Source organism: Anser brachyrhynchus (assembly GCF_964034855.1).
Source record: "Anser brachyrhynchus genome assembly, chromosome: 9".
Lineage (NCBI taxonomy): Eukaryota > Metazoa > Chordata > Aves > Anseriformes > Anatidae > Anser > Anser brachyrhynchus.
This window is the reverse complement of record NC_137703.1, coordinates 23747242-23770185: the sequence shown is the minus strand read 5'-3', so window position 1 is coordinate 23770185 and position 22944 is coordinate 23747242. Positions and strand designations below refer to the sequence as shown.

The 22944-nt window shown below is 41.2% G+C and overlaps 1 protein-coding gene and 2 long non-coding RNA genes across 12 annotated transcripts in view; 1 reads left to right on the top strand and 2 right to left on the bottom strand.

The window, feature by feature from the left end:
- LOC308199612 overlaps positions 1 to 22944 on the bottom strand; it is a 289413-nt gene that overhangs the window by 197024 nt on the left and 69445 nt on the right. The gene's annotated exons all lie outside the window — the stretch shown is intronic.
- SPHKAP (SPHK1 interactor, AKAP domain containing) overlaps positions 17079 to 22944 on the top strand; it is a 71765-nt gene continuing 65899 nt past the window's right edge. For 6 of the 9 annotated variants that reach the window (XM_080604010.1, XM_080604008.1, XM_080604007.1 and 3 more), the window contains exons 1-2: positions 17081 to 17239; positions 20467 to 20535. In XM_080604010.1, coding sequence (XP_080460136.1) covers positions 17217 to 17239; positions 20467 to 20535 — 92 coding nt within the window. In that variant the 5' untranslated portion in view covers positions 17081 to 17216. Of the gene's footprint in view, positions 17240 to 19837; positions 20536 to 22944 lie in introns of all 9 variants that reach the window. The other 3 variants (XM_080604005.1, XM_080604009.1, XM_080604004.1) reach the window with 2 other exon arrangements.
- Positions 17266 to 19830, bottom strand: LOC308199611. The gene is made up of 2 exons (XR_013954730.1): positions 18814 to 19830; positions 17266 to 17740 (listed from the first exon to the last, which is right to left on the bottom strand). It is a non-coding gene; the product is annotated as an uncharacterized lncRNA (long non-coding RNA).

Sequence of the window (22944 nt, the reverse complement as noted above, 5' to 3'; positions counted from 1 at the left end):
TGTCTGAAAAATAGAGAGGATGAGAGGATGCAAGTCGTATATGTTTGTCTTGTTCTCTTGCTCTATTCTAGAGATCTGTTTTTGAATTCTGTTGGAGGCAAGATCTTGGTCTACAATGTTTTATTTTAAAAAAATAATTAAAAAACCCCACCTCTTTTCAAATATTTCTATGCTGCTACCTTAAGTGATTGTAAGGTGTAAAGAACAGGCAATGGGTATGTTGCTGAAGTTCTACAGATTGAGAGGTGGCCTGAAGTAGATAGGTCCCAGAGGACTTTGAATGGAGCCCTAGTCTATAGTACCTTCTATCTTTATTTTTCCCCAAAGGCTTGTCTGTCCAGACTTTACTCCTTGATTGGATACCTCAGTCCCAGGGACAATAAGGAGGAAAAGAGAAAAGTGACCTGAAGTTTGTCAGCATCCAGAGGGACCCCATTATACCAGAGGGGAAAGTCACACTGCCTCGTCTTCAAGCGTTACATAAAGGAAGCAACTTGCCTAACAAGACAAGGGAAAAAAAAAAGGCTTCAGCAGGCTCTCCCAGACAGTGATTCAGAGCACCAAAGTTCAACACCTACTCAAAAGTCTCTTGAAGGTGTTTCCATCTCTCCTAGGCAGTCTAAGAGACAAGCTGGTAAACACAGAAATCCAAGTAAATTTGAAAAAAATCAGCAGATAAATACCCCTTCTTGTGAAGGCTGGAAATAAAGACTGAGCTTAAAAAAAAACCTACCAAATAAATTGTTAGTGATTGCTCTTAGACGGCCCAGGATTTAAAGTATTTCATCATATCATCGCATCTAATAAACAGAAAACACAATGGAGTTACTCAGTGGGCAGTTTGACTTTTCATTTCTCTTTGATGCTTATAATCCTGTCTGATGTTAACGGCAGAGAGGGTTGGGCTGTGACAGCGCAATAAATGATCTTGTAGTGCGTATTTTTGCCCACAATGTCATGAAAGTACACAAACAAGAACTAAAGATGAGACTTTCACATGGAGGTTTTCATAGCATTACTGGCATCATTAGACTTCCAGTCTGCAGAAATCAGATGGCGTTTTTCAGAGTAATGGAGCAAACCTTTCTTCAGCAAAATGCTGGCAGTAGCTAGGACTACCTTGGGGATCTGGAAAGCTTAGAAGGTTTAATTTACACAGGGGTTAGTGGGCTGAATTCTGCACTGCTATTGCTGAAATCTAAGCCCCCATGCAGAATTCTTCCATTTTAACATCATGCATCAGCCTTTGCCTTCAGTCCTTCTCAACAAATACGAATTGCATGAATTACTGGATTAGCTGTTTTCACAGCCATATGAACTACTTCAGCTAACAGTTACCTAACTTTCACAAGCATAACAGTACTGGCACCACAGTCCAGGCGAATACCTTGCACAATTCCACTCAATTCCTCTGCTGGAAGTCCTTGGATTAATGTATGTTTGTAAGTGTTTGTAAGTGTATGTTTTCTAATCACTCTTTGTCATCATTTTTTCCACTATATCTTGGTAAGGCTCAGTTAAAAAGTTTCCAGCTGAAACATCCTAAAAGATAAATACTCTACTATGACAACAAACAGTTCAAAGCACAGTATAAATATAGCAGAATTTACCTGTTTGGGAGCACAGAAGTAAGAATACCTTGAACTTGGTAGTTAGATAAATGAAGCTATATGCCTATTTGTCCCCTGCTGTTTTAATTCCATGAGTACTCTGTGCTTCTGAATTGTGGTACAAAGGCATCTTAACCACTACGATGCTGAAGTACATTGCCTATCCAATGCTCTAAAGCACAGAAATAGATTACTTGTGGCAGTTATGGAAATATCTGGCAATGAGAATTTAAGAATATGTTGGAGAAACTACTTAAGCAACTCTCAGAAGCAGAGCTGACGTTACCTTCAGACAAGGGGATTATCTTTCATGGTTTTTCCCAGACCTATTTTGTAGAATTTCACAGCATAGCAACATTTAAACTACATTATACATTTATAAAACTGCAGCTGTTTAGATACTTTGGGATTTTGTGTGCCTATAGGAACTTCTGAAGTCCCTTCCAGCCTGAATTATCCTTTGATTCTCTGTATAGCTATATAGATTGCTATATATCAAACTACTCCCATCTGTACATCGCTGCGATTTTAAAGGGCAAAGCAAATTTGGAGAGCTACAGAGGACACTGGTAACAGGCATGCCTACATATAAACATGGCTCTTCTCCTGAACTTTCATACCCTTGATCTCAGTGTGTATAGCCCCGATCTGTTTCTCTCTCTAGCGCTGTCTGCTTGTACTTCCCGTTTCTCTCAACTGTTCTCTTTTCCTCTGGAAAACAACAACAGAACTTCAGTGGCTTCCCCAATGCGTTTAGAATTTGTGCACAAACATGTTATCATTCTGAAATGATCTCCACATCTCACCAAACCATATTTACATATGAACATTCAGAACGATGAACAAAATACTTGTCTGAGTTTTAATTTGCAGTAAGAGTAACAACTTGGCTGCTATAACAATAAAGCTTTTAACAAATAAGTAGCTTTTTGAGGCAGTAAATATTTTTCCCTATTTATGATGGATTATGTGGACATGATATATTGAGTTGGCTCTGAGATCTCAACACAGAAAATAAGAAAACCCAAAGAAATGGTCAGTTTAGAAAAAAATGCCACATTCTCGAGTTCAGCCCTCAGCATAACTAGCTTTATAATCTGCCTAGTATAAATGAGCTTTTGATAAATGCTGTAATTTACATGTACTTACGGCATGTTATAAACCCACACAATTTTTATTTTTTTCTCTAGAATATGCTTCTTAGCAAGTGTTTTCTGACAAGAAAAACAGACTTCATGACTCCATAAAAAATAGAACATTTACAGATTGTTTCTGGTGATAGACATGATTTAGCCATGCCCAAAGCACCATTAAAGCTGTAATGATAGCCCATTTTTTTCCTAAAACTTAAAGGACTTCACAGCTGATATCCCAAGACAAAAAGTGTGTTTGTTTGTTTTTGTTGTGTTTTTTTTGTTGGGGGGGGGGGGGGTGCTGAGAACTGAATTGTGGTGTGAAAACCACGCAAAACACCATACTGCATACAAAACAGAACTCAGACAAGTTTAAGAAGTGATTCATGTGAACCTGTCTGTGTTTGCAACAGGGCAGGGAGCAGAGCTGGAGCTCCCTCTGAACCATGTGGCAGCAGCAGCCTTTGTATTCCAGCCACAAGTCAACCACATCTGAACATCAACCAGAAATTAAGAATGAAGTCACATCTTGCCTCTATATTTGTAAAAACTTACAAGCCAAAACTCCAGTATGGCACCCAGAGCGGGGCCCTCTCCTGACCCCCGTGCCAGGAATGATGCGTATGTACATCGAGTCCACTTGGTCACTCGGGGAAAGCAGGCTCTAGGTACCTGTGCAATTGTGTGAAATTACATGTATCTAAGTTATTCAGAACTGAAAACAGAGTTATTGAATGAAAGAATTTTAATGCTAAAGCTCTACTATTGCCATTTTTCTGTATAATGTGGTTTTAAAGAAATATGCCTAAACAATTATTTTCTGAGTTGTCCCACAAGATTGAATAAGGACCAATTGATAAAGAATAACTATTTTCAATGCAGGTGTCTTGACAATAAATAATAAATTAAATACCTTTAATGGGAGTGTCTTGACAAGCTTTAAATGGTTTTATTAAGGCTGAATAGCACAGCTTGTCAGAGTTCATAAAAAGAAATTATTTCTGTTTAAACTCACGACCATATTTGAAAGGAAAAATAACTGAATTTTTAGGTGAAAGCAGCGAAAAGAATTGTTAAGAACCAATTGAATCAGAAGCACAAACCATGAAACAGCCATTTTCACTGCTTCAATAACTGACTTAGAGGTTTACATCCATTCCTGGATAATTCCACCCAGCAAGCTATTCTAATCCTTCAGAAAACCTTTACTGACATCAGATAACCATATTGACCAGGCTTGAAGAACATTCCCAACTGCAAGTCAATCCAACCCAACAGGACCCAATTATGACCATATCACTTGAGTCTTTAACATTTGTATAGCATGTTGCAAAAATAAGAGTTAGGGTTGTGCCTAGAGAAACTAAAATTAAGAATAGATGTTCATTTTGTGCCATGAGGAGCATAATTTAAAAACTGTATTATAATAAGATGATTCCTGATGAAACTCCAATTAAAGGCAGATTTAGTGCCTGGTGAGAAGTTTGCCCTGCTCTGTGGACATGCAGGTTGCCTGGATTGCACCCAGAAGTACACTGAGCTGCTAACAGTGCAGATGTTAGAGCTGTACAAGTGCAATCTTGGGTGCATTTGGCTGGAAAATTTAAGTTTAAAATTAGCTCTAAGTTTTAGGAATCTGAAAGCAGGTGGTATACTGATTTGAACAGAAACTCATGAAACTGACATTGACTTTAGTGAGGGGAGAAGGCCTTCAGTCAGAGATCAGACACCAGTATAGGTCCAGCCTTCCAGCCTGCGTTCAGATCAGTACTCGTTCTGCATTTATCAGACTGCTGCCCAGGCTTCTTGCCTTTCTCTCCCTTACCAGTAATCAATAGTGAATTGAGAACTGCATCCTTGGAAAGGTGCAGTGAAGTAGCCCCCTTATTTCTGAGGTATAAAAGCTTTGGCAAGCCAAAAGTGAAACAGAAGCTCTGTCCTATTTTATATGCAGCTCTCTAGCAGGAGCTGTGAACAGCACTAAAAATTCAAAGAAAGAAGCAATCATTGTAGAGGTGCTCTGTCCTGACAGCCACCCCCAGCAAGAGATGCATTTGGAAAGGCAGTACAGAAGCCTCTGAGAACTGCAGGTTGAGATGTTAGTGCAAAATTTCAGACAATCCCATCACAATTTAAAGCTCATTAAAGTTATGCATTATATTACTGTCAGATACTATACACGTGACTGACTATTATTTGCCAAAAAATACCAAGCAGGTGACATGGGCACTGAGCACCAGAAGTCCAAAATTAGTGTTAGCATGCATATGCACACACACCCAAACCCAGAACATAGATGCCATGCCATATGGATGGGTTTAAAGTGCAATGAGAAATCAATGCAAAAAGAGTCTCATTGCCATTTATTCTTTTTTTTTTTTTTTTGGGGGGGGGGGGGGGGGGTAACATCTCAAGAGCACTTAGGGAGAAAGATGCAGACTGTTGGTATTATTACGCTGGTAACATCTGCATACTCCCCAACAGCCTCTTTCCTAGTGCAAATCCAGAGTGCAAAAGGATTTACTGGCATGAAAGTGTGGCAGAACGCTCAGGGAACAAATTCATAATTTGCAAAGAATTAACATTTCTCATGCATGCACTGTACTCTTGTGCAGATACAGAGCAAGCATATGTACAAACAGCAGTTGTGTGGTGCAATAAATGCACTTAAGAGGGAGAAGATTTGTGCTTTATGAATAAGAAAAATTTTTCGTTTCAGTCCCCTGAAAGAATATCAGCCTGCTCTGCCTTTGAAACCACTTACATGGAACAAAGCATTTGCAGATTCCAGAGCAATTGGTAAGTCCAACTCCAAAGGTTACAATGTAAGTCCAACCTCACTCTGCAAAAGAGAGTGGAACTGGCACAGTATTTTTCATGCTTTAGATAATAAAGAGTGCAAATATGACAGAATGACAAAGAGAAGAAAATCCATTGAGAAAGTGAAAGATGAGACACTTTAAGATTACTGAATTATCAATTACCAGCTGACAGCTGAAGGCAACTTTTTGGAAACTTCAATAAGCAGCAACACTGCAACACTGAGTTTAAACTAATTCTTAAAGACTAAGAAAACTTTTGCTGATTTTAATAGAGTTAAAATTAGATATGCATAAGATATTTTTGCAAATTTACTCTATTAACATTTGCAGTTTTGATTTCTATCAATTTTGAAAAAGTGTTGTCTTCTTATTCTGATATAAAACAAGTAACTTTCCATTATTTATCTACTTGAAGATAAATACAGTTCAGCTTTGGAAAATTGAAAGCTTAGTGGCAGGTGCCATGAAATATAGTCCTCAGATGAAATCTCTCTCTGTATAATAAAACATTTCGTTTTGTCAGGCCCTTTGCCATATCAAGTACTCTCACCATTTGAATATCAACATGCAAGGATAAGCTTCTTAATAATAATCTTCATATTATCTGCACTTTCTCAAACAAAGCCAGTCTCCATTTTTCCAGACTGAAAACTTCTTACCTTAACACACATCTTTGTTGTCACTGAATTTCTGTGGTCTGATTAAAGATTAACAACACGACTACTCTGGTGATGAGTCTCTAGAGACTGTCAGATCTGCCAACAGAGATGAAAACCCACCATGCTTCTCACATTTGTGAGAGAGAGGATAACAGTTTTATTAGCATTACTGTAGCCTTAAAATACTAGAAGAGAAATTGAATTCCTGAATATGCATGTAAATTAAAGTCATCAAAACAAATAGCTTATAAACACAAGTTAAGCCTCTGAAATTCATTTTCTATTGGAGGTCTTTGATATTAAAAATGTTAGTCTACAAAGAATTATTCTTTTTTTGTAGTAAAGATGAAAACTTACTCTGGACAGCACCCAAAAAGCATTAGCTCTTGAAAAACAAAGTTTCATACAAAGCATATTTTCTCATTGCAGAACAACAGTCCTTTTGCCAGCTCTATAATATTTTCTTCATGGTTAGGGCCAGAGACGCTATTTCTTGGCAACAGCACTTTAGAAATGCATTGGTCCAACAGTGAACACAATCCAATCAAAAATATTAATACAGATTTAAAGCCGCTTCCTAGATGCGATAATTACTTTGCACAGATAACCAATACATAGCTAATAGTAGTCAGCGATTAATTGGTAACAATACCTTCAGCAATTAGAAAGACGCTGCCCATAAGCCAAAGGATATATTCTGCTGTTTTTAACATTGCCACTCCACTTCAAAAACAAAAACAATGCTAAATATAAGCTTTAAGATCCTGCAATTGCCATTCCTCAAGCAGGAGGGCCTGCATTAGTATGTGCTCAGAGCACGCAATTCTCTCTTGGTAGCCTGCTGGAACCGAGAGCCAGCTGGATGAGGCGTGCCCTGATTTGAACTCAAATTTCTTGGTGCAGGCAGGGTAAATGCAAGGCTTCCCGTGGGAACCTTACACACTGTGCACGTGCCGTGCGTGTTGTCCAGGCACACACACTAAATCCAACATTTTCACACATTAAACATGCTCTGCATGTGGAGATCAACTATGCAGCACATTTTTGATAAACTGTTTCCACACACTGTGCAGTTTCTCAGCATGTGCACCACAGGAATACGTGGGATTTCCAGCAGACAGCAGCCCAGGGGAAGCTCAGCACAGCAGTTCCCGTCAGACTGCCAGGCATGCAGTAATACTAGACAAACAGTGAATCCACCTAGACAAACAGCAGCCCGAGGAGAGTCCAAGGGAGGATCAATGTGCATACAGTTGGAAAGCACTGACAATTCTCTGAAGGAACTACCTATTAGACTAGTTTCGTGTTCACCTCATTTATGCACTTTTCATGCTTCTCTGACAAAGGACTCGGGAGCAGCTGCTTGCTTGGTTACTTACCTAGCGGATGAAGTTCCTCAAAAGACAGCATGTTCCTTAAATATATTACAGCCTACTAATTAGGCACTGTAATCTAAAAATGAAAGCTCTGGATCTAATTTCCAGAGCATCAAAAGGTTCATAGCCGTATAAGCAGCTTGTCAGGGGGATGCTCTAATCACCCCCAGACAGCCTGAGGTAGCACAAACCAACTTTCCTGAAATTACGTCATTATATGGAAAAGATTTTGAGATTCAGTGGGGTAAACAAATACCAGGAAGGGAGCAGAATTCACTGGGAAGGTGGATTCCATTCCATGCTTCCAAGCTAATTATGCATTTTGTTCAAAGAACATATTCCTTAATATGTTGTCTTTTTGAGCCTACAGTCACAAGCCCGAGGCCAAGTAATGAAGCAATACTTTCTAATTTTGAAGATAAAAATAGTTGAGTGCTACAAAAAAATTACATACAAAAACACCCTAAAGCCAAAACAACCTGTAAATGTTTTAGAGCTTTGCAGAATAGTTCTCTCTCAAAAGAGATCTACTTTCTAGATTACATTTTACTACATCACAAAAGGCAAGATGTAGTATACAGCAGAAAATGCTACCTTTATCCATGTTTCTTCATTTTCACATCAGAATATCATAATCTTGCATTTTAAAAGTCTCTGCATTATAATTGCATAATTTAATAGTTTAGTTCCACAGATCCTTTTGCCAGAATGAAAATTAAAGGCACTACTCAGCTGGACCAATTTTTAATACAACACCTACACGTTAAGGGTCTGATCCTTCCCACATGCCAGCGTGCTGTACATTAACTCACTGTATGTCAGATCCATAATTCAGTATTCATAGCAGCATGAGAGGAAAATCACACAGGAAAGGTTATTCAAATGAATTCATGATTCCTTCTCTTGTTATGTTTATACGGACTTTTAAAAATTATTTTACAATCTATTACACATTTTCCAAAGAAAATGGGACTGGAAAGAAACTAAAGCCATCCACTATGGAGTGGAAATAGGTGTAACATCAGTGTAACACCTATCCTATTCCTTACTGATGGCTTCCCCCCACTTCAAAGAACATCCTGTAACGCTAAAGTCACAGATCCTACAATAATTTACTCCATTGATTGACCATGCTTAGGCTCTTAGGCTGAGAACCCCCAGATACTGTTATCTGCCAGGACAGCAGATCTTGACAATGCCTCAATGTAACATCTGTAAACTCTGGGGAAAACCAAAGAAAACGAAAGAAGAAAAAAAAAGGAAAAAAAAAAAAAAAAAAGGCCTTTAAAAGTTTTATTTCAGGAACTTTTATATAAAATTTTGTTGTTTTTTTTTGTTGTTAAAAATAAATAAATAAATAAAAGAAAAAGTATTCCACTCATTCCTCTCCCAGTCATTAACAGTTCATCCAATTCAAGTGAAGTTGCACTGAGCTTCCGCATGAATCACTCTCTGAAATATACCATTCCCTAGGTAGGTCTTCAATTATATTTTTAATGAGATACCTCTGGTTCCAGCTATTTCCAGATTTAGCAATTAGAAGTCAGACACATATTAAAAGCACACGTGCATCACTTCATTTTTATTATTGCTTCCTATGTCAAAATGTAAGCAACCAAAACACTGAAAATATAAGCTTACCAATAGAATTCAAAAATCATGTCCAAAAGCAGAGATTTGTGAAGTGAAACGCCCACCCGCACATATAGTTATGAGATCCTAACTCAAATTTTTCCTCATAAAACAGAAAATTATTTCAGGATCGCAGGCCCAAAACACTCCCCTCTCCCCTAAACCTAAATAAACTCTGTGTTTCTTCACAGCTATAAATGTACTCCTCTTTACCTTCTTAAAACCTTCCCCAAATGTGACTTATTAAATTTATGCACCTGTCTTACATTGCCCTACAAACAAGTAGAAATGCATGATATTACATGATATTAAACATTCAGAAATGTTTAGGCTCTTGTAAGTTTAGGCAACTTTTTCAGCCCTGATGCAGTCCATGTCTACAAGCTTCCTGAGAAGACATGGAGGATTGCTAGTGCAGGACTGCATTCCTTAAATTTCCTTAGAAATCAGAGTAGGGCTGAAGTACGTTAAAGATGCTGTGCAGAGAGGCTTTTATACCAGTGGTGGAGCTGTACCTGTTACAGTGGAAATGCACATTTCAGTTTAACAACTGGTTATTATCACTGAAAATGCCATTAGCTACTATGGTGATGCAAATTGATTTCATAGTCATTCAAACAAATCTTTAACTCCATAGGATTTTGTACATGACTGTAGGCATCTATTTACAATCTCCCCTCCTGCAGCTATTTAAACAACTGTACATGGTAATTTAACAGCAGAAAGTACCAAAACCAGGAAAGGTCAGTGTTTTTATGTTTATTTAAGTCCTTCTGGCTTGCAATTAAGGTTGTTAGCTTTTTGTTGTTCTTGAGAGTTCAGCCAGAGATGTCCAAAATGAGATTGAAGGGCGATCAATGATTTTTTTTTTTTAGTTGTAATGCTTCTCTGCTCTTTCCATACACCTGCATTTTATTGTCAGCATGTGTCATTTATCCAACTAGATTGCATGAGCAGTTTTTTACATTGCACCTCATGGGTATATAATGCACCCAGGAAATAAACTCTCGGCAGTTGACATATGCTTACATGAAAAATCTACCCCATAAAAAGAAGTAAACCATTTCCCTCACGTTTTAATTGTATGGTCTTATAACCTATGCGATTTTAATGCCTCAATGGCCATCTTTAAAAGCACGGAACACAATAGCTACTGAGAAACCTTTCAAACCAGACTTCCTGCATCATCATTTACATTAGTTTTTGAATTTCCTTTTTCTGATTTTTTTTTTCCTTCTTGCCTGTTGACATAAGGAAAAGTGGATACTACTTCATATCTGCCACGAGGTCTTTTTAGTTTGTCTTTTGACTTGACCTCCCCTTCTGGGTAAATACAAATTAATTCCTATTTAAAAACTAACTGCTTCTAGCATTCAAAAATTTCACCCAAGAGAATGGCCAAAAATATGAAGCCTGAGAAAAGCAGTATTTTGGAGGATTGTAGCTAGACTTAGATAGTCTACAGATGAAAAATTCCAGTGATTTTCATAAAGACTCAGAATTCCAGACCCATTTTCAATAATTACTCAGAAGAATTTAAAAATTCTATATGACGTCTCAAAATTAAGCTGGGTCAAGTAGTCACAGTCTTTTGAGTAAGTAGCAGCACTTTAACACTGGAGTCATAGAAAGGAACAATAGTGAGCACACAGCAGTTGTGCAGTATATTCTCACAGCTCATACAACTAGGTTTGGAGGCGGAGAGAACAAGGTGAAACCAAAAATGTTTTTTGAAAACCCAGGACAGCGCAGATGGAGCCAAAGAGTATATTTGTGAATGTCTGTCCTGCCTACTCTATATGCATTACCACCTTTATATGCCTAAATACTTCCCTGAATGCTACAGATGATGGCTCATTGCCTACCAGCTGATTACTGTTGTCAGCTTCTAGTCTGATTCTGAGTGCATTATGTTAGACCTAAGAGGAACTACGTAGCCCAATTTGAGTTTATTACAAACATCAGCTTCTTTACCTGCGGAATAAAACAGCTCAGATCAGCTGAAATACTCAATACAGGAGCCCTCTAGTTTACTGAAATGAACCTGACAAACAAACCATTTTCAGCAACATATCTTCAAAAATCAGGGAACAACTTTATTCTGTAAGATAAATTAAGAATATTTAGATTAATTTTTATCTTCCCTTCTTTTACTCCCATCTTTTCTGGGAATGCGTGTAGGCTGAAAATACCATGTAGATCTGGAAATATGAGAGACTGAATGAGTAGATTTAATATTTATATTTGTAGATTAACTCAAAGATTGAGGTTATTTTAGCCAAAAAAATTTCTTTGTAGTTACAGATACGTATACAGATGAAAAATCAATACAGGCACCACTCACTTTCTATGGTAATGATCTGCACTTATTAAATGAGGAGGCATGTCATCCAGTGTGGAGCTAAGTGGCCAACCATACTGATTATTCTCTTTTCACAACGTCAACCAGCTACTTTTGTTAGACCATCTTCCTATCTAAAGTTTCTGGCCATTGCCAGTGAGAAGCCTATGAGCTAGATCTAATACAAATTAATGTCATTCATGGTACTTATTTGTTGCAACATATGACACCTCTTCAATGCTGGCTTGTTAACAAGAGTGTTTTAACCATGGCCCAAATACCCATCTTGACAAAGGTATAAAGGACTTTGATCTAACAAGATTGTAGAGTTAAATGACCAAATTGTAAAATAAAATAAAATAGTTATTGTACAAAAAGGTCTTCATCCAAAACATTACCATATAAAAGCTAACTACCCAACCTTCAATGCTAACAGTTTAACTTATAGGAATAACTACACATTCACCAAGATAGTAATCTGTGTACACACCACCTGCACAGCAAACATGGACAAAGAGGGATGTAGAGGTGCACCAAAAATATTATTTGATTAACATAGAGCCAAAAGGCCACAATTAGGATCTTGTTGTCACTGGATGAAATTTATTTTTTTCTTTGTTGTGCAAGAAAGATGGCCCCTCTGTTGGGGATCAGACAGTGTCAAATTTATTCTGGAATGATTACTTCTCTGTCCAGAAAATGCGAAGATGTTGCAAGCTTATTTGATCCTGATTTTCTAAACACGTACCACATGCTAAACTTCCCACATCCCTACTTTTAATTAGGACAGTTCAGTAAAAAGCAGCTCATAGGACAAGCAAAGAGAAGTGGAAAACAGAAATCTAATTTCCCCAGTTCCCTACAAAACTGATGTATTCCTGAAAATATCATTGAGTTACAGCATCAGTTTAGACTGGATAGGTTTCCTGGGAAAAACCAAGTCATGCATAAGCACAGTTTTCAAGGACGACTTTTTACTGAAAGTGAAAAGAACTTCAAACCCACCTCAGTGCCTTAGTGTAAGGTTGGCTCCCTCTGCCTTTTCAGGAATGATTGACATATTTTCTCATGTGACAGTCAGCTCTGTTTGGTACCATTGTTTCAGTTTCTGTTAGTGCAAACTGACAACTCTGCAGCAGTTAATTCTGCCTGTCTTCCCAACAGAAAGGATGATTAATTATTTTTAAATAGCTGCTTGGAATTTTTACAAAAGTCTAAACCAACAAAAACTGAAGGCAAACAACTGGCACGGTCTGTATCCTGTGAAGGCACTTCTATTCTCTGGCCGTGACTTTCTGTTACCCCGTGTGGGAACGCTGTCCTGGGCTGACACAGAAAGACAGACAGAGCTAACTGAACTGCCACAGCAGTCTCTTCCTGTTTCCAACTCGTATCTAAAAGCTGAGGAGAAGATACACTTCCACTGACAGCTCTGAAATAAGTCAATGTGTGACAGTAATCAGTTCTGTTCTGTCAAGGCAGGTTGCAGGCAAGAGAACAGGTTTTTTTAGGCAATGTACCCACGCTGCCAAGCAATAAGAGCAACTGCACAAAGCCACACAGGGCCAGTTCCTCAGAAACAAAGGCTATGGGCTTTCACAGGAGGGGAGAGCAAGTACCTGAAATGAGGGCGTTTCTGGTGGATTGTGAGGAAATTCAGAAGATAATCACCAGTGACAGGATCCATGGGAATGGTGTTAAGCTGAGGCAGGGGAAGTTGAGGCTGGACATCAGGAAGAGGTTCTTCACTGAGAGGGTGGTCGCACGCTGGAACAGGCTCCCCAGTGAAGTAGTCACTGCACCAAGCCTGTCTGAATTTAAGAATTGATTGGACTGTGCACTTAGCCACATGGTCTAAACTTTTGGGTAGACCTGCGTGGTGCCAGGAGTTGGACTTGATGATCCTTATGGGTCCTGTCCAACTCGGGATATTCTATGATTCTATGATAACTACTGGTTCCAAGAGGGGCTATAAAGTGGGTAGAAGAAAGAATAGCAGAGCCCATGTCCTCTGTACAAGACAGGTTTGTGGGTTTTGCAGGGTGATCAAGCCAGACAACAAAGAGCAACCAAGGGAAAAAAAATAAAAATAAATAAATAAATAAAGACAGAGAAGGGATCAATCTTTCTTGCCAAACTAAGAACCAGTATGTGTGTTAACTCAGTGCTATCTGCAGGAGTAAAAGACAGATAAGCAGCAGTGTTTATGATGAAAAATAATAGTTCAGAGCCATATCACATCAGGGAACAAAGACAAAACATACGGGAAAGCATGAGCAACAAATATCCATGCTTCTAATCAGGGACAAACTTCTCTCTGTCACAGAGCTCTTCCCCTGACAATGCACAAGGGCAAGCAATCAGAAAGAAGTAGAGACTGGAAAAGCTTTTAAGAACTTCTGGAGTGCAAACATCACTGACAGAAAATTGGTATTTCCTTTCTCGAAACTGTCCCTTGCTGAAGATCTGTCTGTCCTTTTCCTTCACAGCAGGAGCACAGCATCCAGCGGTACTGAAGAAGCTGTTCTGAAACCCAGACGCAGGAATGCAAAAACTGTAGCCTAGAAAGTTAAAGGACTTACAGCAGAATTGTTGGGAATGAAAAAGCAAAGAGAGTAAAAGAAGAAGCAAGAGAGAGAACAGCAAAGATACAGAGAGAAAAGAATTGCATGCTGCTAGGGAAAAGGAGAGTAACTGAAGAGCTAAAGACGGGAGATGGTGTAAGACAGTCAAATAGAACATCTGTAGGTAAGTAATGTCTGAGCTTCATCTCCAGAATTCATGATGAATTCAGAGAAGTAAATACAAGATCAAGGGGATGAACTAACATTAAAGGCCTTACCCTTGGCAGTGACAAGAAGGTTCAAATAACTACTGTACATAAAACTAAGAAATGAGGCTACCAGAACAGAGAGGCTGCAACACTCAGGATGTGTCCAAGACCTCAGAGAGGTTAGACAATAAGAAACTGAGCATATTGATGAATGAAATAGATGACCACATTCCACAACTGGTTACATCAGCTATGTCTATGTGTGTCAACAGAGCAGGCACAGCCCCACAATCAGTTATACTCTTTAATTGTTAGTGTTTTTCAAATAGAGGAAAAAAAAAGAAAACAACACACACACACACCACCACCACCTGTCTGTAAGAGGGAGTTTGGACAAAAGGACAAAGGGAGTTTGGACAAAGGGAGTTTGGACACAAGCCATGCTCTGCTCTGTGTCCATGGGCCAGAGAACAGGCCTTTCTCTAAAGCCCAGCTTTAATTACTAGTCTAAACACAGCCTAAAGAGACACCTAGGTAGAGTCGTGTCTGGTCTGGACTCAATCTGAAGTAATAGTAGACATCTGTGACAGAAGAAATGCTTAAACACAGATAGATAAAGGATAAGATAATGACAGTGAAGAAGGAGCAGACAAGCTACTGAATGAAGTGTGGGAGATTAGAAGGCAGGTGGTAACAGGATTGAATTTATCCAAACGGGAGTGCTGTGACAAGGAAGAGAAAATAGGACACTTAAATCCAAAACTGGAGATTTGATGCAGAGTCATGTACAAATTGTTTAGAGAGGACTGGTGAAATGAAAGTAACCGATCAAGTGAAAGCTGACAGAAAATGTTAGGCACTGCATGGGTTGGACAATGATGTCTATTAGAGAAGAGCTGAAGGGAGACAGAGCCAACAGGGTCGAGGGACACAACAGACCTGGGAATCTGAATGACCCCAAAAAGATGAGGTGTGCATGGTGAGAACTGAGGAGGAAAGGGCATTTAAGCCTGTTTCCAGGAAGGAGGGATGCAAGAGCAATTGGAGAGTGAGAAAGGTAGGGCACAGTGCTAAGGGGGCCACGTCAGAGGAGTATGTAAGTGCAAGTACATTGGTATATTCACGGGTAACGTTTCATTCAGTTTCAGGAGTGAGCAGGGCTTGCATTTCCACTCACTCAGGGTCAGTCAGAGCCTGGAAAGATTCCTTAGGTCTCTGTGCTGTCAGATGGGCTGGCATTAAGCCAGCGTGTTTCAAGTGCTCCCCTAAGAGGCTGTGTTGTCTCTTAGATTTCTCAGCTTCTCCACTTTCCATTTGAAACCCAGCACTTTCAGTTGCTTTGATTCCCATTTACCCATAGCCACCACAATGTAGCTATCAGTCCTGCCACCCCTCATTTGTCGCTTCACAAGTTGACAGATCGACTGCTACAACAGCAAGGATAATCCATATCCTGAGTGCAAAGTCTTAAGAGGTGTTTTAAGATTAACTTGAAACTTTTCCTCTGGTTTAAGCAAAGTCACCAAGAGCAAACCCTTCAGGTAGCCTTTCTTACGGTTCCAGAGCAGTCAAATGATACCATGGATGCAAAGTTGGTTTACAAAATGTCTGCACTGTAAATTGGAACAGAGAACAAAACCTGAAGTCATATATAAAATTATTCCCTCGACACGTCTCAGACCCTTCCAGACCTCACTAAGCTTCATGACTTCATAATAGCAAGGTGTAGACAGGACACAGGAACAAAGCATTTAAACGACAGAAACACCAAGTCTCTGTTGCACAAAGAAAAGATTGCTGTCAAAGCAGGGCTTTAGCTGCCCTGGCCACCTGTCCTCCCTCTAAGTCTTTGAATTCGTTCAGCAAATCTCTGAACACAGCGATGACTAAAGGAGCAGGGCTCACTGTACATCAGTTGCATTTCCAGCAGTATTCGTGGATATTTACAAGTCCTTGCCACAGCCTTACTGCTGAACTCCTCTGCTGAACACTGTGTTTTCCATGTAACTAACAGAAGCAAAGTTCCTGTGTCACCTCACTGGACAGAGCAGAGCAGGGGCTGCGACCTAGAGCATAAATGTACTGAAAACGAATCTTGGTAAAAGGTGGATCATGACAGTGGCTGACAGCAATGCCAGTAACCTCCAGCCCTGCGAGCTTCACACCTGAGCCAAAGGTCTCCTCCCGAACACAGGCGGCTCAGCACAGCGCTCACCAGCACGCTGTCTGCACCACGCCTCGCCTGTGACAAGGATGCCTTCAATCTCACCTCTTTGTAAATTTATGGTGAGAAACCAATTCTGATAGTTTGTACAGTGCAGGTTCAGCCCAGACACAAGATGTTTAGTACTCTCTTGGGGGGTAGGGAGGGTAAGACGGCTGCAAGTAGCAAGCAGCTAAATAAAATAGCCTGAAAGCAGTCAAAACAAGACTGAGGTGTTTCACCAGAGCACCCGCCCTTTTCTAAATTCTTCAGGCTCGCATCTGAGGCAGACGGACTGACAGACACACGGACAGACACAACCCCCGGGGCGCTTAAACCGCCCGGGTGCTGGGGCCGGGTCCCGCTCTCCACAGCGCGCCCAGGGCACAGGGCGAGCCCTGCGGCCCCCCGGCACGGCTCCGCGGGCCCCGCTTCACCGCCCCTACCGTCACCGCCGCCATTCGGCGCCTGGCAGGTGGGGAAAGCCCCGGGGCCGGCCCCGACCCGCGCCGTGAGGGCGGGCGGGGAGGCGGGCCGGGGAGGAGTGAGGCGGGGCGGGCAGGGCTGCCAGGCGCCGCAGCAGCACCGGCAGCAGCGCCGGGGCCGCGCTCTCGCTGCCCCGCCACCGTCGGAGCGGAGGTGCCGGTGCCGGGGTCCCGTCACGGCCATGGCCGGCCGCCCCCCGCCCAGGTAGGGCCCGCGTCGCGCCTCTCCCCGGGGGAGGAACGGCCCCGCCGGGCGCCCCCTTACCCCGACACGGGGGGCGGCAGCGGGTCCCCCCGCCGTACCGTGAGGCTCGGAGGGAGAGCGGCACCCGGCCTGGGGCTGCCGGGGGGTCCCGCTGCCTGCCCCGCTGCCGCACCGAGAGCGGGAACCCGAGGGCGTTTGTGAGGGGAGCGGCGATGTAGTCCTTTGGTTTTCCGCTAACTGCTGTTTTTTCCCCCTGCTCTAGCGTCCTAAGAGAGTCGGTGAGTTAATTGGCGCTTAGTAAAATACCGTTAGGATGTCGCGCTTAAGCCGGTTGTGAGCGCGGCCAGCAGCTAGCGGGTCAGGTCTCTGGCAGGGGCCGGGCAGCTGGCGCTGGGCTCCTGTCAGCGAGCAGCCACGCACGGGTTCCGTGCGCTTACAAGGAGCGGATTAGAGCAAAACTTCCTGCAAGGAGGAAATTGAAGCACAGATAGGAGCAGCCTGCTGGAGATGCGAGATACAGTTAAGCGTAATCTTCAACGATCACAAGTAAATCACATTTTGATGATAGCAAGCAGGCAGAAGTATTATAGAAATTGTACCCGTTAAGTGTATTACAGACCATCGGAGATACAAAGCATATGCTGCAGATAATTACAATTGGTTTTGTTTTGGTCATGCAGCGTCCCAAAGAGAATGCTGAAATATTAGAAATAAGTTTAAGGCTGTGTTCTCTCAAAAGGAAGGCAGTGAAACGATACAGAGCTACCTGAATATTCAGCAGGGGTGGGAGGGGGGGGCACGCGTTTACACGAGCGATAATCACTTGCATGAAAAATTGCTTTTATTTGTTTAAAAGAAAAAACTCCAAAACACCCTCTAGAAGAGAATTGACTGAATAAGTTCTCAAATCAATAGTTATTTCCTGACAAAGTCTTAATAATGCTTTTGCACTTTGATCTGAATTGCCTAACCTAGGAGGAATAGCCCTCTCCCTTGGCATTTAAGGGTGAAGTTAGGAGGATTTAGCATTTTTTTTAAAATAAAAAATAAGAAAATCACCATTAGTATTTCTTGTATAAAGCTTCCCTACACACACACCAAGGTGATTTTATAAACTAGTGTTTTATGGGAAGCTGCAGTCTGGGGGTAGAAGGGACTCAAAATTTAAGGACAAAGACTTCAAGCTTGTCTGATCTGACATCCTGTATTTCACTCACTGGAAAGAAAAAATGGGTAAAACACAATCTTGACCCCAGTAGCCCAGGTCAGGATAAAACAGACATTCCACAGAGACAGACTTAAAGCTACCAAGCTGGCATGCTGTTTTCCTTGCTTACGGTCTTGCTTTCACTGTTAAATGCTTGCCTCCTCATAGGGATACAACTATCTTCCAGCTCTACACAATTGTTGCTAAGCTTTTCATCATCATAGAGAACATCTCTTGAGAAACCAGTCCCACTCTAGAGCTCTGCTAGCTGGTGAGCTCTTCACCCTAGCTAGGCCTATATTACCTGGAAATACTGTCTATTTCTGTAGCAAGGCCAAGACTTAGCTCACTCTCATGAGCAACATACCTTTTTCTTCGTACTGAAGGATGATTTTCTTTCTACAACCTAAGCAAGTCAGCCTTCCTTGCTCCTGGAATTGTAGTCCTCTTTTTCATCCCTTTTATCTCCTGCAGCTAGCATGTTGACAGCTGCTTGTTATTTTTTAATCAAGGTAACCCTCTCTTTGCTGAGCTACGTAAACTTCATATTTTCTGTCTGCAAATAAGGGTCAGAGGATCCCAGAAAAGCTGATAACTAGAACAGTGATAATTCAGCCTAGTCCTGTCTTTACCAGCAAACTCTGGGGAAAAAAGCACATTGGGACAAATAACTACTCTTCATACACCTTCAGCTCATCGTACCCACCCACCAACCCCTAGAATATTTGGGGGATTTTAACTGGAAGTTACTTACAGCAGCTGCCCAGAAGCACAAACAATTAACGTTAGTGTTTGGGAGTTCGCTTTACAGACCTTACCAAAGAAGGAAGTCTTACTGCCAAAATGTTAAAGAACAAATGGGTTTTTGCATCTTCCCTGCAGAATCGCTTTAGACATGGGCTCGTTTCTGTGGCTGATCTTAGTCACATACACACAGTTTCCTAAACCAGGGCCCAAGCTCTGCCTTCCCCGTTGACTCTGCCATCACATGCTGTGATCGCTATGTAAATTTGGGCTGCATGTTAATTCCTGCTCAGTACCTTCCCTTGCTTTGGTTTCCATAGCTGAACGCAGAAACAAAAGGCGGTATCTGGATGCCTTCAGCCACCACGGAGCACAGCAGAGCAGGGCCTTTGGGCATCCACTGATAAATTAATTCTCCAGCAGTAGCTCTGGGAGTGAATGCTTACCCTGGGGATCACACGAGCAGTTGCAGAGAACTGCACAGAACTGATAGCTGTCACTTTTTCTTCAAGCAGCTAAAAGACATTTTTGGTAGACGTCGCAGTTAGGAACCTGCAACTGTAGTCTATAATGATTTGTAATTTATGGTGAATGAACAAAACTGCATTGAGTCCTTAAACCTACAAGCTTGCACTTTGCTTTTTCAGGAGAAAGGCAGGAAGAAACACATGTGCATTATTTATAATAGAAGCCAGGAACTGCTTTGCTTCTGTCCCCTGTACAAGCCATTGACTACCTGGAATGCTGTTGCACAGTTACCCCTTTTGGTAAAACTGCAGCTTCTCTGCTCAAGCTTATGAAACAAAACCTATAGACATACACAATTTTTTGGCCAAGCCTGTATATCTGAAAGTCATCTTAGCTGACATAGAAATACGAGTCTTCAGACACTCGTCTTTTGGACTGGCACATGTTTTCAACTCACTTTTTGTGTGAAAACTGGAAAGAAAAGGAGGAATAATGTGTTCTTCAGCTGAGAATTAGAAGCAGCATTGAGGCTTAGAAGCAACATTAGACTGAATTCAAAAGAATTAAAATGCATTTCCATGAAACACAGATGAGAAGTACCGGCTTTTATATTTTCAACAGTGAAAAGAGAAGCCCAAAGGATGTCTGCTATCTTTTATAAACTCACTCCTCATGTACTACAAAAAGTTTTGTATCACCTACATGAAATAAAATATCTTTGCTACATCCCAGTAATACTTGGTATTGCAGAAGACTTAAGCTCACAGAGCATAGATAAAAGCTAAGAAAAGCCTTTCTGATTTTATAGGTCCCTGTTGGAAACCAAGCACTTTTCATATTTGATCAATATGCTAGGCCTGATCAAAGATGCAGAGAGGTAAGTTAAGATATTCAAAGCTAAGAACAGATCCAAAAGCTGTGTTTTTATCAGACATTTATTACAGACAGCTAAGAACAGATCCAAAAGCTGTGTTTTTATCAGACATTTATTACAGACAGTAGGCATGTGGCCCTCGCTCATTTCAGTCGGTACCTTAGACAGTAGCACTAATGTCCCAGACTTCAGCTGGCAGCTGCTCCTGTAGTCCCGCAAAGCAGCCCAAATTTTGTATAGGAGAGAGAACAGATCTGGTGGCTTTGTGCTAAAATGGGAAAAGATGCTTTTAGGAATGAGTGAAATAAAACTTTGATCCTGTAAGGAGACAAAATTGCAGGCAATGACCCAAATTATGAAGTACTACAATCAAGGAACTAAGCTAGATCTAACAGTTTCTTTGAAGGAATTGTTAAAGAATTGAAAGCAACAACAAAAACAGAACAACAGGAAGCAGTACTCTGAATTAATTTGGAGCCATTGTCAGTGATGAGTGGAATGAAGTAGGCAAAGACTGAGCTACTTGGGGTGACGGGTAGTGTTTGGTGAGACTGCCTAGGTTGCAGATCCATTCTCTGTATTTGTCCACCTTGGCAAATAAGAGAGAAACAAATAAATATATTACAAATCTTACTGAAATGAAAGAGGACAAACGAAGAAATCTCCTGAACAAGTGTGTATTGCCAGAACTTTAATTATCAAGATAACTGCATGCATTAGAGCAGTGGATGGTGTCACAAGTTTAATACTCTATGGATATGCTTTTCATTTGCAAATTGGCATGTGAATTAACCAAATGTTTTGATTGGAGTGGCCAGAAAATGTATCTAATGTGATCATTTGTGAGATTCACCACCTTCTTAAAATGTCAGCTTGTATTGTCAATTTGATTGTCAGTGGTGGGAATTCTTGAAATGACACACTCTGTTCTATTTTCATGGGGAAATACTTTGAACAGTTCATTAACCTGGCTAACCTATGTTGTCAAACAGGCGATAATTCTCGGAGGGATATTTTTCTTCAGTGAGGTCAAGGGAGAAAAATTCCTCTAAAAGCAGAAGCAACTTAGTATCAACGTTTGTAAGTCTGTGGATGAGAAATCTGCTGCCTCGAGCAGTGGGGTTGTGGGTGACTGGAGGACGGAGACTTGAAGAAGTAGTAAAGAACTGAACAGCATAAATTCCATGTTTTGTTTCACTAACCCAATATGCACTCTAGTGACAAAACCCTAGTGCTTAGTTTCCAGACTTGCATCTACACTTACTGCTTTATTTTACCAATCTTACCTATTTTGAATTCTTTAATCCAGGCTAGCCTAGCCTCCCACATGAACTTCATACTTGCATCCATTACTCTCCTCTTTCAGTTCCCTCTCTGCTGCTATGCATCACCTCACCCCTTCTGACTGCACTGCCTGTAATGGTATCAGTCATAGCATTTGCAGTACTGCCTATGCTTACCAGTCTTTCTTCTGTATCATCCAGTCCTCTCCTCCTTCAAAACATCTCTCCCCCAGGATAGGCTCGAGAAACCTTAAGATGTATCTGTGGTAATTTGATTGGTGTCATACTTTGTTCCTGTGCTGTGCATTTTGTATATGTTTTAGGCAATGAGCTCTTTCCAATAATGATTGCAAGCACACTTATTAGGTTAGCAGGGTTTTTCCATTTCCTTCCTCAGCCTTCGGTTAATTACTTTATTCTTTCTGGTCAAATGTATTTTGTTAAGCTATAGTCTGAGTAGGAGTGAGGCAGAGTTAGGCTGGTGGGAGCCTTCATCCACACATGGATAAGGAACCCCAGCACTAAAACCACCTTCAAGTCACTCCCCGATGCAGCTGTCATTCCTCAGCCACTTGGGGCTACAAACATCATAAACTGGAGCACGCACGGAAGCTGTATTTTAAGGCATGATTGGCACCTGCACAGCCAGAAGTCAGGACAGCAAGTCCCATGTTCAGACAGCAGAGTGCTCTGTGTGCCTGAGGTGCTGCAGGGCCAGGGGCAGGCTGCCAGGAGAGGCTGAGAGAGCTCAGCCAGGTGGGGATAGCGGTCCAGGATCGCAGGCATGCCAGCAATGGTCACTCTGGTTGCAGTGTTCTGTATTAAATATTAGTTCCAGCTCAGGCTGGAGTGCCACACTGCCTCAGACCAGTGTGTAGTTATCTAACACCAGGGAGGCGGCTTCCACAGGAAGGATCAGGAACCCAAGCAAGGTAAGGTACTTCTGAACACGCACCCACAAGTGGCAGAGTAGGTTTAGCTTTCTCTCAGAAGAAGGAAAATTAATTAAACTGTCTTATACAGAAAACACTGGTTTTAGTTAGCAACTCACTGGGTAAAATACAGCATTAGCTCCCCTTTTTTCCCATGCTTTGGGCAGGCTCTGGGCTGCATGCCAGAGGAGCAGGAG